The sequence below is a fragment of the Amphibalanus amphitrite genome, unplaced genomic scaffold (genome assembly GCF_019059575.1).
Source record: "Amphibalanus amphitrite isolate SeventyFive unplaced genomic scaffold, NRLGWU_Aamphi_draft 000713F_arrow, whole genome shotgun sequence".
NCBI classification, from domain to species: domain Eukaryota; kingdom Metazoa; phylum Arthropoda; class Thecostraca; order Balanomorpha; family Balanidae; genus Amphibalanus; species Amphibalanus amphitrite.
This window is the reverse complement of record NW_024882207.1, coordinates 262,183-276,800: the sequence shown is the minus strand read 5'-3', so window position 1 is coordinate 276,800 and position 14,618 is coordinate 262,183. Positions and strand designations below refer to the sequence as shown.

At 49.1% G+C, this 14,618-nt stretch overlaps 1 protein-coding gene across 1 annotated transcript in view; it reads left to right on the top strand.

The window, feature by feature from the left end:
• Positions 1-4,918: 4,918 nt before the first annotated feature.
• The window catches only part of LOC122365059 (UDP-glucuronosyltransferase 1A1-like), a 30,761-nt gene continuing 21,061 nt past the window's right edge, over positions 4,919-14,618 (top strand). The window contains exon 1 of the mRNA XM_043335946.1: positions 4,919-5,010. Within this exon, the coding sequence (XP_043191881.1) occupies positions 5,008-5,010 (3 nt within the window). The 5' untranslated portion in view covers positions 4,919-5,007. The remainder of the gene's footprint in view (positions 5,011-14,618) is intronic.

Genomic DNA, 14,618 nt, shown 5'->3' with positions numbered 1-14,618 from the left:
CAATGTTTTACCCCGATTTCTCCTACCAGTTTTTCTGTAGGGAGGTAGGTCGCAAATAGGAAAGGGTCGCTAATTAGGCACCTTACCCTACTGATACTTACCATCATTATGTATTATATTATGAAGTACAAATGTCAAACACAAAAGCCTGCCATGAAGTCTCCACAGCATTCCTGTTTCGTAATACGCATCACTATGGTTACACTCGAGAGAATCAACGTTTTTCGTCAGTACCTCCTGCCCAAATTGAGTTTGTGGGTCGGAAGAGGCATAACTCAGAATAAGCCTGAACTCAGAAACTCAGAATAGGGGAAAGTGGGGTAAAACGGTAAGGGTAGGTAAGACGGGCACCCCTTCTGCAGACCAAACCAATAGCGCTGCGGGCGAGAAAAATTAGGACCAGAATTGCCTTTCCCACTACACACCACCATTGAAGTCTGGTGAATTTGTGTTCAGTCGATCATCTTTTATTTTGATTTCTTTAAAACACTAATTTCATTGAAAACATCCATAATGTATTGTGCAAGCTTTTGTTTGCAGCACTATAGAGTTAAAAACTCGCAATCACTTGTGGTTACACTCATATGCCACCAGTGTTCATTTACTGCCGATTTGCTTTGTCTGCATCAAATTGTCCACAGAGAAAAATCGTGCTGAGCTTCTGACTTTGAGTTTGGGGTAAGACGGGCAACTATGAATCCAATGGGTCTGTACCTAATGGTGAAAATATTTTTGTTGCTGTAGGAAAAAAAGAAGCATTTCTAATCAGAATAGGTATGTGCGATTCCGATACTCACAGACATATTAGCAATATTCCTTCGGCACAGCTTTTTCTCGAATAATGAATGTGAAAAACGGTTCTACATGGCTTCTGAACTAGGGCCTATATACGAGCATACGCCTTCTGCACGAATCTCGTATACTGCCATTTCCGAAGCACTTGAGACCAACGAGCGACTGTATCAATGCGGCTAATCTCGGGCATTTGTTGCGAGCTGTGCTGGTCAGTGAAAGAAGCTGGCCGTCTTGCCCTACCCATGTGACCGTCTTACCCCATGGGGTGGGGTAAGACGGGTTTTTGCAAGGTTTTGCAAAAATAGCTGCAGCTTATTTGTTGAATCAGGTCTAAGTCTCATCTTCTGGCAAATGAAAGTAAAATGTCTAACGAAGGTTTACACTCAGTTTCCCGTTTATATAATATGATGTTTCTAACCGGCCGAAAAATGGCTCCAAAGTTAAGGTGCCCGTCTTACCCCACTTTCCCCTAAGTCGTTCAATAAAACAGAAGATACAAGGCCTCTCTAGAGATACTCTAATGCTGCCGACCGAGGGCCCTGTGAGATTAAAGGTAGTGTGCCAGCTTTCTTGGACCGTATGGAGTTAATGGCCCAGATAAGGAGAACCGGATTTTTAGAACTTATCCATACCTTCAAAACTCATGGAAACGTCTTAAATTCTTCAAATTTTGAGTACCCCAGTGCGAAATTCGCCCCGACGGGTTGTCGGTCGTACCCCAACCACATTTCACACCACTATGAACAATAAATGCACACACTGAAATCGCTATTACCGATATGCTCATCCAATCAAGTTTCGATAAACCCGTTCATCATCATCTCCTGCGGTTTCGAACACGCTTGTTAGGTGGCTTCTGATGCTTGTCGAGGTCGGAATTTCCAAATACGCGTGGTGCGTCGGGCCGCGCGCTCTGACTTCGGCCAAGAAAAATGCGTCAGCTGATCATTGTCATTTCTGCCACTTGCGTGTGGTGAAATGGGGTCATAACTTATAAGACGGCTTTTTCATATCAATTATTTTACATCAAATCATATTTCAAACCATAAATAATGTTCGACAGCCAAATAAAAGAAACAATACCAATACGGGCTTACAGTTTAAGGCTCGACATTTGTGTTGTCTACGATTAGACAGCTGATAACTCATTCCCGTACGTCGTATGGTCGTAACACTATAATGACCTTTGCTTATTGTCACAAGTGCGCCGCATTCGCGATTGTTGCCCGACGCCTGTTTGCAGGTGAGCCCACTACAGTTGTTATACATATCTAAAAACCGAAAAACTTTTAGGCGAAAAAGGCACTATTCCAGGCCCATTTTTGATTTTTTTTGCGATATTAGGTAAAAACAGAAGCTTCTTATCCTAGGAAAAATAAAATGGGAAATCTTTCAAAGGTGGCACACTACCTTTAACAGAGACCCTTCAGAGCCCAAAGGCCAACAGAGAGCCATGGCGCCTCTCTGAAGTCTGAGGCCATCCGAGAGCGAGCCCTCTTAGGCTAACAGAATTCAGAGCGTTCTCTCAAACCTACTGGGCATTGAAAAGCCGTGAGGCTAGCCTAGGTGGACCTCTGAATCTGATGCCAGCAGAGAGCATTCGGAGGCCGACTTCTGAGGATAACATATATTTCTGAGGTCAACTGAGTAGTAAAGGCGGGACCGGCCGGGCGGCAGGGGCGGATCCAGGAAAACTCCAAGGGGAGGGTCATGAATCGAAGTGGTGCCCCTACCTATACCCAAAATTAAAAACTCAACGGATTTCGTCCACTTCATTTTGGTGGTGCCCCCATTTTCATTTTTTTTCTTTTTATTTTTTATTTTTAGTCAGTATCTTAACTCTTAGCCACAACCACATTTACCAATTGTAAGCAAGTATACCTATATGAATGTGCTATGTGTATATATGTTGTGGACGCTGAGTAGTGAGTACCTACTTACCAGGAACGTTATTAGGTAAGCAAATCGTTGTCAGTCCGACGAACTTGTTACTTGACCCTGGCGTCTAAAGGGTCTGTCCTTGACACTTCAGGCTTGTCAGGGGCACCAAAGTCCTTCCAGGGACACCACAAACCTGTCAGGGGCACCTACGGCCTTGTAGGGGCGCCACAGGCCCGCCAGGGGCACCACAGGCCTGCCAGGAAGCAGGGGCACCACAGGTCTAGCAAGTATACACGACAGGCCTGTCAGGGGCACAACGGGCCTGTTGGGCCCATGAGCACCCCTAGGGGCAGGGGCACCACAGTCCTTCCAGGGGCACCGCAGGCCTGTGAGGGGCACCAGCGGCCTAGCGGGGGCACCAGTCAACACAGGCCTGCCAGGGGCACCACAGACCTGCCAGGGGCACCAGAGGCCTGCCAGGAGCACCACCGACCTCGCAGGGGTAACTTGGGTCTGTCAGGGCCCAGGGGCACCACGGGCCTGTCGAGAGGCACTTCAGGCTTTTCAGGGGCACCATAGTCCTCTCCGGGTGCAGGGGTAGCAGGGGCACCAGAGGCCTGCCAGGGGCACTACAGGCCTAGCAAGGGCACCACTGGTCTATCAGGGGCACCACGAGCCTGTCATAGCCAGGCATCTCAGGCTTGTCAAGGCCCAGGGGCACCACAGGTCTGTGAGGGGCACCAGCGACCTAGCAGGGGCACCAGTCAACACAGGTCTGCCAGGGGCGCCACAGACCTGCCAGGGGCACCACAGACCTGCCAGGGGCACCAGAGGTCTGCCAGGGGCACCACCGGCCTCGCAGAGGCACCTTGGGCCTGTCAGGGGCACCACGGGCCTGCCGAGGGGCACTTCAGACTTTTCAGGGGCACCAGTCCTCTCCGGGCGCAGGGGTACCAGCGGCCTAGCAAGGGCACCACGGGCCTGCCGAGGGGCACTTCAGACTTTTCAGGGGCACCAGTCCTCTCCGGGCGCAGGGGTACCAGCGGCCTAGCAAGGGCACCAGAGGCCTGCCAGGGGCACCTCAGGCTTGCCAGGGCCCAGGGACACCACAGTCCTTCCAAGGGCACCGCAAGCCTGTCAGGGGCACCAGAGGCCTGCCAGGGGCACCACAGGCCTAGCAAGGGCACCACTGGCCTGTCAGGGGCACCTCAGGCTTGTCAGGGCCCAGGGGCACCACAGTCCTTCCAGGGGCATTACAAGCCTGTCAGGGGCACCAGAGGCCTAGCAAGGGTACCACAGGCCTGCCATGGACACCACAGGCCTGCCAGGGGCACCACCGGCCTTGCAGGGGCGCCTCAGGCCTGTCAGGGGCACCATGCGTGCCTGCCGGGGACACTTCAGGCTTGTCAGGGGCGTTACAGTCCTGTCAGGGCCCAGGGGCACCAGGCCCGTGGTGTCCCTGCTAGGCCGGTGGTGCCTCTGGCGGTCCTGTGGTGCCCCTGTCAGGACTGTGATACCCCTGATAGGCCGGTGGTGCCCCTGGCAGGTCTTTGGGCCCCCGGGCCTCAAGGGGGGGCATGACCCATGTAACCCCCCCCCCCCCCTTTGGATCCGCCACTGCCGGGTGGCACCGTTTTTTTTTTGTTGGGTTAGGCCCTTTCGGTCGACAAGACCATTGCAGAGCCGGAAGGATGATAGGATTTAGGGGGAGACATTGGTCTGGGCAGGCACCCTAGTGAGTCGCCGGGGCTGAGCCCGTCCAGAGGACAGGCCACCCAGCCCCAAGGCACTCACTGCACCCGGCTACGGGGTGCGCTCCCTTGGGAGCAGCGGTGCCGCTCCAAGGGAGCAGCCCGCATGAGATAAAGTTGCCTGCCCAGCCCGGAAGGGGGTTGTGGCGTGGAGGAGAAGAATTTCAGCATCCTGAGGATAGAAGCACGGAACGGTGGCACCGTTTGACAGGCGGACAGCTATTTTGTTTCTGCCAGTTGTCACACCGTACCGGTCGCTCCTGTGCCTACGGGCTGCGGCACGGTATACAGCGTCACCTATCAGTACGGTAAATAGCGCCACCGTCGGCCGGGACGCGCACCCCGCTCCGCTCGTCACCCCGCCCGCGTGCGCAATGCGCATGCGCAGCCCGAAGTAAACTGCCCCGTGGCGGCTGGCGCCGGGCGGGCGCAAGGCCAACGCTCTCGACGGGTATCGCATCGCGTCAAGGTGACGCCTGACGCAAGCCTGACGGCGGACCGGCCGGTGGGGGCGGTGCCGCGGCAGATTACACGCATTGGGACGAGAAGAGCGGCAGTGGTGTTGGACATCAGCAACGCCATGGTACGTAACTGACGTTTTCCTTATGTAATGACAGACTTGCGTTTCAGTCAGGAATTTTTCGTTGTGGAGCAAAGCGGGCTATGCCGTTGCGTACTTCTGGTCTTTGGGAATGGGGCAGTACATAGAAGCTATCCAGATTTCATCAGTATCTTATCAGCATGATCATGAATAATGGTATGACATTCATATTTGAACATTGACTGGTGACTGCTAAATGACTGCCTACCTAGTTCAGGTGAGGTCAGAGCCCCCAGGTCACAAAGTTGGTCAAGGGGGGTCTTGCCGCATATCATTCGATTCGGCAGGTCTTCTCGAGTCCCCCAATGGTGACTTTCCCGACACGCTAGCTCAATTTGATCAGGAGTTATTGACGAAAAACTTTTATGACCTTCGTGACGTCATAAATGACGCCAGTCGCCACACAAGGTCAACCATACAAAAGTAAAGCATCGAAACTTGCAAGAAGTGCATGAAATCACGATTCCGTGTGGTTGGGATAGTTTGAGATCGTTCCCGGCGTCAAAATAGCAGTTTTCATTTTTCCCCCATTGACTTATAATGGTGAGGCCACGTGACCGACCTGACCTCATGTGACCTTTAGGAAAAATCCCAGGTACCTATACAAGTTTTGAGACCTCTGGAGGATACAACCTCTTGTAAGTTTCATCTCCCTGTGAAAGCTCCTCTGGTACTCAGAGGGCGTTACGAAGTTGCGACATCTGAAGACCGTGCAGAGGTTCACTTATGACGTCATAGGCCAGTGACCTGACATGACCCGAAAATTTGAATGGTGTCTAAAGATCCGACTTGACTCATAGGTCGGGTATGCCAAGTTTCAGCTATCTATCTCTAGCGTGCTCGGAGCTATCGCAAAAAAACTATGGTTTTTCCGGACGATAACCCTCGGCCGGCGAGGGTTAAAGTAGCTACTTGACCTCTGATTCAAGACTGGTCTTGTGACAATAACATCATCTTCAGGTCAGGTCCGGTAACTGAACTATGTCATGACGGAACTTCTGTGGGGTTCTATAAAATGTTGCAATTTTCCAACGCCCACAGTTCTAGAGAATCTTACGTAGGAAGATGCAGTTTCCAAGGCGAAGGTAACTCCTAAGGGCTCACAGTTTGTATATCTCAGATTTTTCGCAGATGTCACCTGACTCCTGAGGTCAGGTCGGTCACATCACATGACCTCACGGAAATATGGGAACGGTGACTTTGCGCTGACAATGATCTATGAGCCCATCTAAAGCACATTAAATCCAGATTTTATTTACGTCTTGCAGGTCTGATGCCTAGTTTTGGTATTGTTGAGCTTACGTGGTGTCATATTTGACGTCAATAAGGTCATCATAGTTTTCGTCAGCCTAATTCCTAGTCAAATTGAGCTAGCTAGTCGGGAAAGCCATGAATGAACTCTAAACTCCGAACTCCTAACTCCGAAGCATGACCTCCTTCGCCCGACTTCTTGACCTTGGTAGTTTTGCCCTGACCCTAACCATGAGGTCAAAGCTCAGGTTAAGGCTATCATTCATGACAAAGAAAACAAATATTATTCGACGCGTCGAGTATGACGAACACGGTGATCATCACTTTCAGAGATATCAATGGAAGTAAACAGGGGGTCATTTCGTCCCGCTCCCCTACGAAGCACGGGTTTAATGTGTTGGCCCGTATAATTTAGCGAAAATAGCTAGGTACACTTTCATACTCGTGCCAGTAGTGACAGCCAGCTAAAGCGACTTTTCTATTCCATCTGCTAATGTCAGCGTGGAACCGTATAAGGCGCAACGGAACTATTGTTTGCTTAGGCTGCACCTCCAGTCCGCACCATAACTCGTACCTACAGGTTAGGCTTTGTTGGCTGGGGCCGAATACTCACACGATCCCCCTACCAAATGTAAAAACTTCGGATCTACTATCTCATATTTTGTTTCGATGATTCACAACGACAGAAACATGTTTTCCACATCAGGTTGATCCATCCAACTTGATCGCCCTAGTGCCTGCAAACTGCAGATTGGACACCGCGTAATTAGATGCTTGCTGTACGGTGAAAAATACGTTGGTCATAAGTGTGCATTGGATCCTGCGATTGGTTTTGACCGAATGAGGCTATTCTGATTACTGAAAGCACTAGGGTGTTTGCCAGAGTTCGGCGCCCGAAATGAGGCAGCTCCCTGAGTGTCTGCGGCCCGGCTCGGTGCCATTCGCGCCCCGCTCGGGCCGGCCGGCAGTCGGTCTCCGAGACACCCCACCGTCTGACGGTGCAGTCCCCCAGCAGGAAAATGCGGTCCGTGGCGGTGCTGGCGCTGCTCTGGGCCGCCGCCGGAGGCGCGCTGTTCCGCTCCAGACTGGTGGAGCACGCGCAGACGCCGCTCAGATGGGCCGGCGGCGTCTCCGGCATTCAGTGCGCTTCCCTCTGTCTGTGGGCCAGCGACTGTGTCGGCTGGAGTCGCGACCCGCACACCGGCGCGTGCCGTCTCTGGCCGCCGGCTTCCGCGCAGAACCCGCTCACCCCGCTGAAGGAGCTGGTGTTCCAGAGCAGGCTGATTGCAGTTCCGGACGGATTTACAATCAGCGACGATCCAAAGGTCGCCTACAGCATCATCATCATTGTAGCCAGACTGTCTAAGGAGTCTTTCGTTGCCGCCTGCCATGCTAAGCACCCAGATGCGTTTCCAGCCGTCCCGAGCACAACGCAGCAGTTCGAGTACTTGAAGGCAGCCGTTCCAAAGGATGCAACTTTGTATGTCGGAATCTACAGAGATACGACGATGAACGTTTTCAAGAGCATGGCAGACGGGCAGACAATGGAGCCTCCCTCCAGCTGGTGGATTGGTGGCTCCGTACTCGTAGAAGATTGCTGTGAATGCATCTCCATGACCTATGAGGGCATCTACCCAATCATCTGTAGTGCTGCACTCCACGGCTACATCTGTCAGTACAACTTGTAGACCAACAAACGACAACACTACCTAGTACCTAGTACCTACCGTTAAACGCCGTTGCTCGCTCAGAACTCTGAATGTTGCTGAGATGGGATGGCTTGGCTTGCGGCGTGTTTAAGCACAGCCGAATGAGTTTTAGCTCAACATTGCTGGCTGTTGAGTGAGCGTCTGCATTAGAGGGCTCACCCATTTGGCAGTGTTTTGGAGGCTCATCTGCAGTGCACATTGAATACGCTCGAGACAAGCGGTGTCTCCTTGCTGCCTCATTTGCCGTGTGATTCGTGATACCGATGGGCCGACTCCATCCGGCAATTCCGCCTCTTAGCCGGTGCCACAGAACGGCCATCCGTGTTCGGGCCTTCTGCACCGTCGTGTTGTTCTGCTGCTGTATACCGTTGACTACAGAACGATGTTCAAGTTTTCACAGATAATTAGTTGCCCACGGAATGGTATGCTGTGCCGCATTGCACAAGCTAAGTGACGAATATAATGCTGTGACCCAACGCTCGCCAGAGACACGCTTAGTTCCATGATAAGCGGCACAACCTAGCGTTCTCGCCAACTGATTCCTTCAAAGAAGTGCAACATCATTCTGTAGCCAACTGTACTGTACTGTCTATGTTTGTGAAGCTCCTTCAGATCCGGCAATTACCGTGAAGCAGTCGATTTACTAGAGGCAGATACCTATTGTTAGTACTTCGATTGTCCCGCAGTAGATAAGTAAGGCACACATGTGCTGCTGCTGTCGGTAGGTAAAGACTATAGGTAGTGGTGTGTCCTAATCACGCACATGCACTCAGCCTGGAACTGTCTGTGATCTTTGCTCTTCAACTGCCTTGATTCTGTATGTACCTATTTTGCTAAAGGCTCTGTTATTTACATAATACGAGTACATACATCTTTTATGTCGGTGGGCGTGAACAGTTTGTGAGGGAAATGTCGGCTGTCGGCAAAAAGGTTAGGGCAAATTATACTATATCTACGTACAGCACAAGCGAGTGGCAGCAAATTCCTAAATTCTTTGCCTGACTTCTTATGCTGGTGCTTATGCTTGCACTGGGTACCTTTCGTGCCAATTGGATCAGATTTACAGCGGGGGACCGGCATTTTGAAGACGCAGCATTTCATAACATGCTCGGTTAACCCGTGCGCAATACGCATGATTGGGGTACATATATCGTATAACCTGAGCGATGGGAGGGGGAGGGGAGGGGCCCGCGATCTCAAATTTGGTATGTGGAATGTGGATAGAAGATGGTAGGGATTATCATGCATATTACGGTTGTTTTGAAATTTGAAAAAAAACTTGGGATTTTTTGGCTAATATATCAAAAAAATACTTTTTTATTTTTCTGGGGTCAAAATCGAAACATTTCAAAAATCTGAGATAGCAGTTTTATAGCTCAGTACCTAAATTCTACACCTTTTCTTTTCAGAACATTTTTTTCTGGATCTTCAAAGCTGTAGGCCCGACAGCTTTTCCCGCGAAACCTTTTTGGGTTGAAAGTGACAGAGCGTGACGTCACTCTGGCGTCATTTGTGGCCACCTATCATAGTCTCTGTAAACAACTTTTGATCACAATGTGTAACATTGATGCTCGGAGGGGTTCTGACATTTTGCTGACGATACCTGCAGTCGTTTAGGAGATATCTACGGAAAAGGATAGAGGGGGCAACGCCCCCCCCCCCCCACGAGGCGTGGATGAAAGAAGTACGCATGATAATCCGACACGGGCACCCCAGTGGATGTCTTTTTCCATAACAAAATGTTTGGTCGTCTAAAAGGAATCGGCCAAATCAAAAGTAAACCAATCGACACAAGACGAATTCCATACCCATGGATCGAAAATAACCCTTCCTCGCGTCACGGAGCAGGCTGGTCACCCTAATAATTTACTTTTGTAAATGTTCTGTTCCCTGCGAGTACCGAGCCTGTAGGTGGGTATTTGGTATGTTTTAGGTCAAGACTAGGTCGCGCAAGGTCACACTGACGTTACTTCCAGTCCGCCTACGACAGCTACGATATTTCTTTTCAACAATTGGTGTCAAATTGATGCAGCCGTATGTTATATATTAAACCGCGAGAAGGTAGAACAAATGTTTTAAACGTCTCGCCTATCGGCTCGACGTTTAAAATATTTTTCTACCTACGAGCGGTTTAATAATTTTATCCCGTACCATCGACATCTTTCGGAGGCTTAGAGGTAAAAAATGCATCTTAGGTATATAAAACTTAAAAATACGACATATTTCAGCAGAGCCAGAGACAAAGAGAAACAGAGACAGATTGTTAATCGTCACTGACGTTTAACAAATCAGTTAAAGGATATCTGATAATTCTCTCCTTGCACGTGGTGTGGAGCAATTGTAAACACTGTCTTCGGTGCGGGATAATTAAAAATTTCGTGTCGATCCGTCCCGTTGTTTTATAAAGTCATGGGGAAAAAACTTTCAGTAGGTACACCTTTTAGGGAATCCTTTTCGTCAATTTTGCATTTTTCATACGTCATATGACATGTGATAAAACATGGGTGGAGCTTTTTAATTTTTTCGTGGAAGTTGGCGGGGCAAAAAGTCGTCAAACCTATCAATGTCCTACTATCGAGTTGAATAAAAAGAACATTGAATCAATTTCCATCATTACATATGTCACATTTTGCTTTACACAGACATTACAAAGCTTTTCTATGTGAAAAGATTGAATTGCAAAGCAACAAAGTCCTACATATCACTTAAAGTTGTTGGGGAAAAACGTTTATTGGTGGGGCAAAATGGCAAGTTTGTGGGGCAGCTGCCACACCAACTATTAGTATATAGGAAGCTCGGCCCCTGTGATAAAAATAGCATGTCGTAGGTAAAGGGAATTCCATCTTGAATCTATGAGGGTCTGTCTGACCTTTTTGATAGTTTTAGACAGTGTCCTGAAATTGATTTTTCGGAGAGTGTGATTGAAGCCGCAAAGACGTCACTATTTCAATAGGACGTCGATATCGGTGTGGAGCCTAAGCCACTGGAGATCACTTACCTAAATCTCTTAACCCACGAGCCGCTGGGGGGGGGGGGGCATAAAGTTGCCCCCGCCCTTTACGTTTTGTGAAATACCTCCGAAACCTGATGAGCTACGAACGTGAAACTTGGCATAGCTTCAAATGAATACCTAGGCAATGTTTGAGGAAAGTTTGGTGGTTGTAGCACCTAAGATGACGTCACAGTGACGTCATAAAGTTTTGTCGTTTTCCGATATGGACCGTTTCTGATGACGCTGAGCATGAAACTCAACTGTAAATGAACTAGACAGCACCTGCTGTCATCCTAAAACATCTAACTACACTTCCATCTAGTTTCTGACCAATAATCGACCCTTTATATTCGGTCCCATATATCTGATGTATCGTGAGGAATATGAGAGTCGCAAATCTATAATTTCACTTATGACGTCACTGTGACGTCATTTCAAATGGGATCGACACCAAATTTGTACACAACCTCGGCTAGGTATTCAGGAAGATGTGTGCAAAGTTTCGCTTCTCTATCTCTTCGCGTTGCGACGATATCGTCGCAGAAGTAAAGGGGGGGCAACTATATGCCCCCCCCCCCCCAGCGGCCGGCGGGTGGCGCGGAGGCCCAGCGGCCGCCGGGTTAAAATTAGCGATTTTCACTGGCAATATTGACTAATAGCACCTCAAGGCTCAAGGCACCTCAAATGATCATATATAGACACAAAGTAATGCCAGTTTACCCCTAGTACAATACAATATTCAAGCATTCACCACAAACACCAAAACAACACTTTGAAGATGTCTAGTTCTTGCCCGTGATCGTACACAACAGTCAACAACAAATATGCTTCAACAAAAATCAGCCCAAGAGCCAGCGGCTATCACTAAATATTGACGTCATAAGAGGGATATTATATCGAGCAAGAGGACTGACGTAAAAAAAAACAGACGTCCAAACAAAGAGGTGGAAAACAGTTCGGAAAATTAATTTCCATAGCTTCCTGTTATGAAATTCAATTAAGAAAACTCCAAGGTGGACGCTGAATTTTTCTTGGCTGGAAAAAAATGTGAAATCATTGTGCACTTTTCAGTTTTGTACCGACGTCGATTAAATGGAAATGACAAGGTCAATCGACGTCCCCAACATTGCGTGTATTTTTAAGCCAAGGGCGACATACTTGAATTAATACTGTTGAAATTCGGTAACTTTATTTTAATTCAAACAAATAAACACTAAACTTTTTTCCCCAACCACTATCAACATTAGCAAAATTAACTACTTTTGAAGGGCATGTTCCAGGGGCAGCGCTACTCCGTTACTGTGACCTTCTGAGGGGAAAACATAATTAAATATGTTACAGTTATTTGATACAAAAGGTATGTGGCGTGCTTATAGATAAATGTCGAAGTAATATATTCGCATTATTAATTTTTATCTATACACTGCACAGTTACTAAAACTGAAAAGTGGAAAACGACGTCCTCAGATCCCTCTATTCCGACATCTTTTCTCCTTCATATGGCATGTATTACCTTCACATGGTAAAGGAAAAAACCTATCCATATCTGACGCTTGATCTGACGCACAGAAAACGAAAATAAAACCGCGTTGTTTACTGTTGCGGCAGTTGGCCAGCGGTGTAGGGAAGTTGAGTTGAGAGTAAGAGTGGTTTTGTGAGGAGTTAGGATATATTTATTGTCATTTCGCATAGCCGTGTTTTAGGCTACAGAGGTGATATTTCTTTTTGTTAGTTTGCTTTTGGTGTTCGATATACCTGTCGACTTTTATCTGTCAGGGACGTCGTTTGGCTTTCCGGGACGTCACAAAGAGAATCTGTTAAGGTGTGGGTTTCCACCCAAATTCACGAAAATCAGGACACTGGTTTTAGACGATAGTTTGCTCCAGCCCATGAAGGATCCCATGATCTGATAGCCCATAAGGAATCATTCTCATGCGAAGCAAATCCGTTCTCTCGACTCTCGTTTCCTATCCAAAGGTGAACGCGTCCCTCTAATGCCGACGTTTCCCGCCGTTGCAGGTATCTCCTCAGACGCGGCTCCTAGTGCCGCTGGTTCTAGCTGTGGCAGCTGCCGAGGCGGGCCGCGTGCTCATGATGGCTCCCCTCGGCGGCAAGTCCCAGAAGCAGCTCTTCTACGGACTGGCTGATGGACTCGTGGAACGGGGGCATGAAGTTGTGTTCTTCAATGCGTTCAAACCCTCGACACCGGTGAAGGGCGTCCGTGAGGTTGTTCCCGAGGAACTGGCCAAGGTGTTGTCGGACGAGAACTTTCCCAACGTGCTTAAAATGAACAAGGAAGGAATGTTTCATGCCGGCTTCAGTCAGTTCCGTTTCATGTTTGTCGACGGCCCTAAAGCCGCCATTGCCAGCAAGGAAGTGGATGAGCTGCTCAAGGAAGAATTCGACGTCGTGGTCATGGGAACGTTAAGTTACCCGCTTTACTTTGTACCCTATCTCACATGCGGAACTTTATATACCGTGGCGGTTGTAGCTACAACCCCAATTTTTAAAAGTACAACCCCAATGGCAAAACTACAACCCCAACATTGGAAAATTAAGAATTAGCCTGAAACACATGAAAATGAACAAAATATGTATCCCTACAGAAGCAGATAATTGAGATATATCAAGAAAGTGAAGATATCAATAAATTAGGACATCTTTTCGAATTCCAGATGCTAAAAACATTGAAAGTGCTCTGTTAAGAACATTTTATTCCGCTGAGACAGTGAGCAGAGCATGATATGAAAGTCAATCACTTCACACTTCTTAAGCATACTAAGTGAATCATATTGAAAGTGTTCCAAAAAATCTTAACATGTAACATGAAAGTGTGAACCAAAAAAAAATCATAACATTCATCATACTTTTGCAGTGGCGAATCCAGCTCAGAGTTTGGGGGGGGGGGGGGGCAAACCATAACAATTTATCGATTCTTTCCATGCCTCGTCCATAGGCGTAATATTAAAATTATGCCGTTTGGGAGGGGCAAATGCCCATTTTGCCCCCCCCCCCCAGGGACCGCGGATTCCGGGGGGCAGGGTGTGCAATTGCACACCCTGAAAATCCTGAGGGTGTGCAAACACCTATTTTTGCACACCCACAGTTCGTTGTGGGGGCCCATGCGGCCCTGGCGCTTGAGTGTCCCAAGCCGATTCTCGAGGGCCCCAGCGCGAGCCTGATGGTCCCGCACCGGTGCCTGAAGGCGTGAACAGGTTCTAGTGTTATCTCAGGGGTTATCTCAGAACCCCACCCACGCCATTTTTTAGTGCTCCCACCGGCTCTTGAGGGCCCAGGCCGATGCCCGAGGGCCCCAAGTCGATGTCTAAAGGTCCCGCGCCGGTGTCTGAGTACCTACATGGCTAGCTCAGGGATCCACGCCAGTTTCTGAGGGCCCTAACCGGCTCTTGAGGGCCCCTGCCCCCTGCCCTCCTTAACCCCCTCTTGGGGCCGATGCCTAAGGGTCCCGCATCAGCACCTGAAAGCCCCCACAGTTATCTCAGGGCCCCACCCCAGTTTCTGAAGGCCTTCACCGGCTCTTGAGGGGCCCTAGACCGATATCCAAGGACCTCTGGCCAATGCCCGGGGGCGCAGGCCGATGCCCGAGGGCTCCAAGCCGTTACCCGAGGGCCTTACAC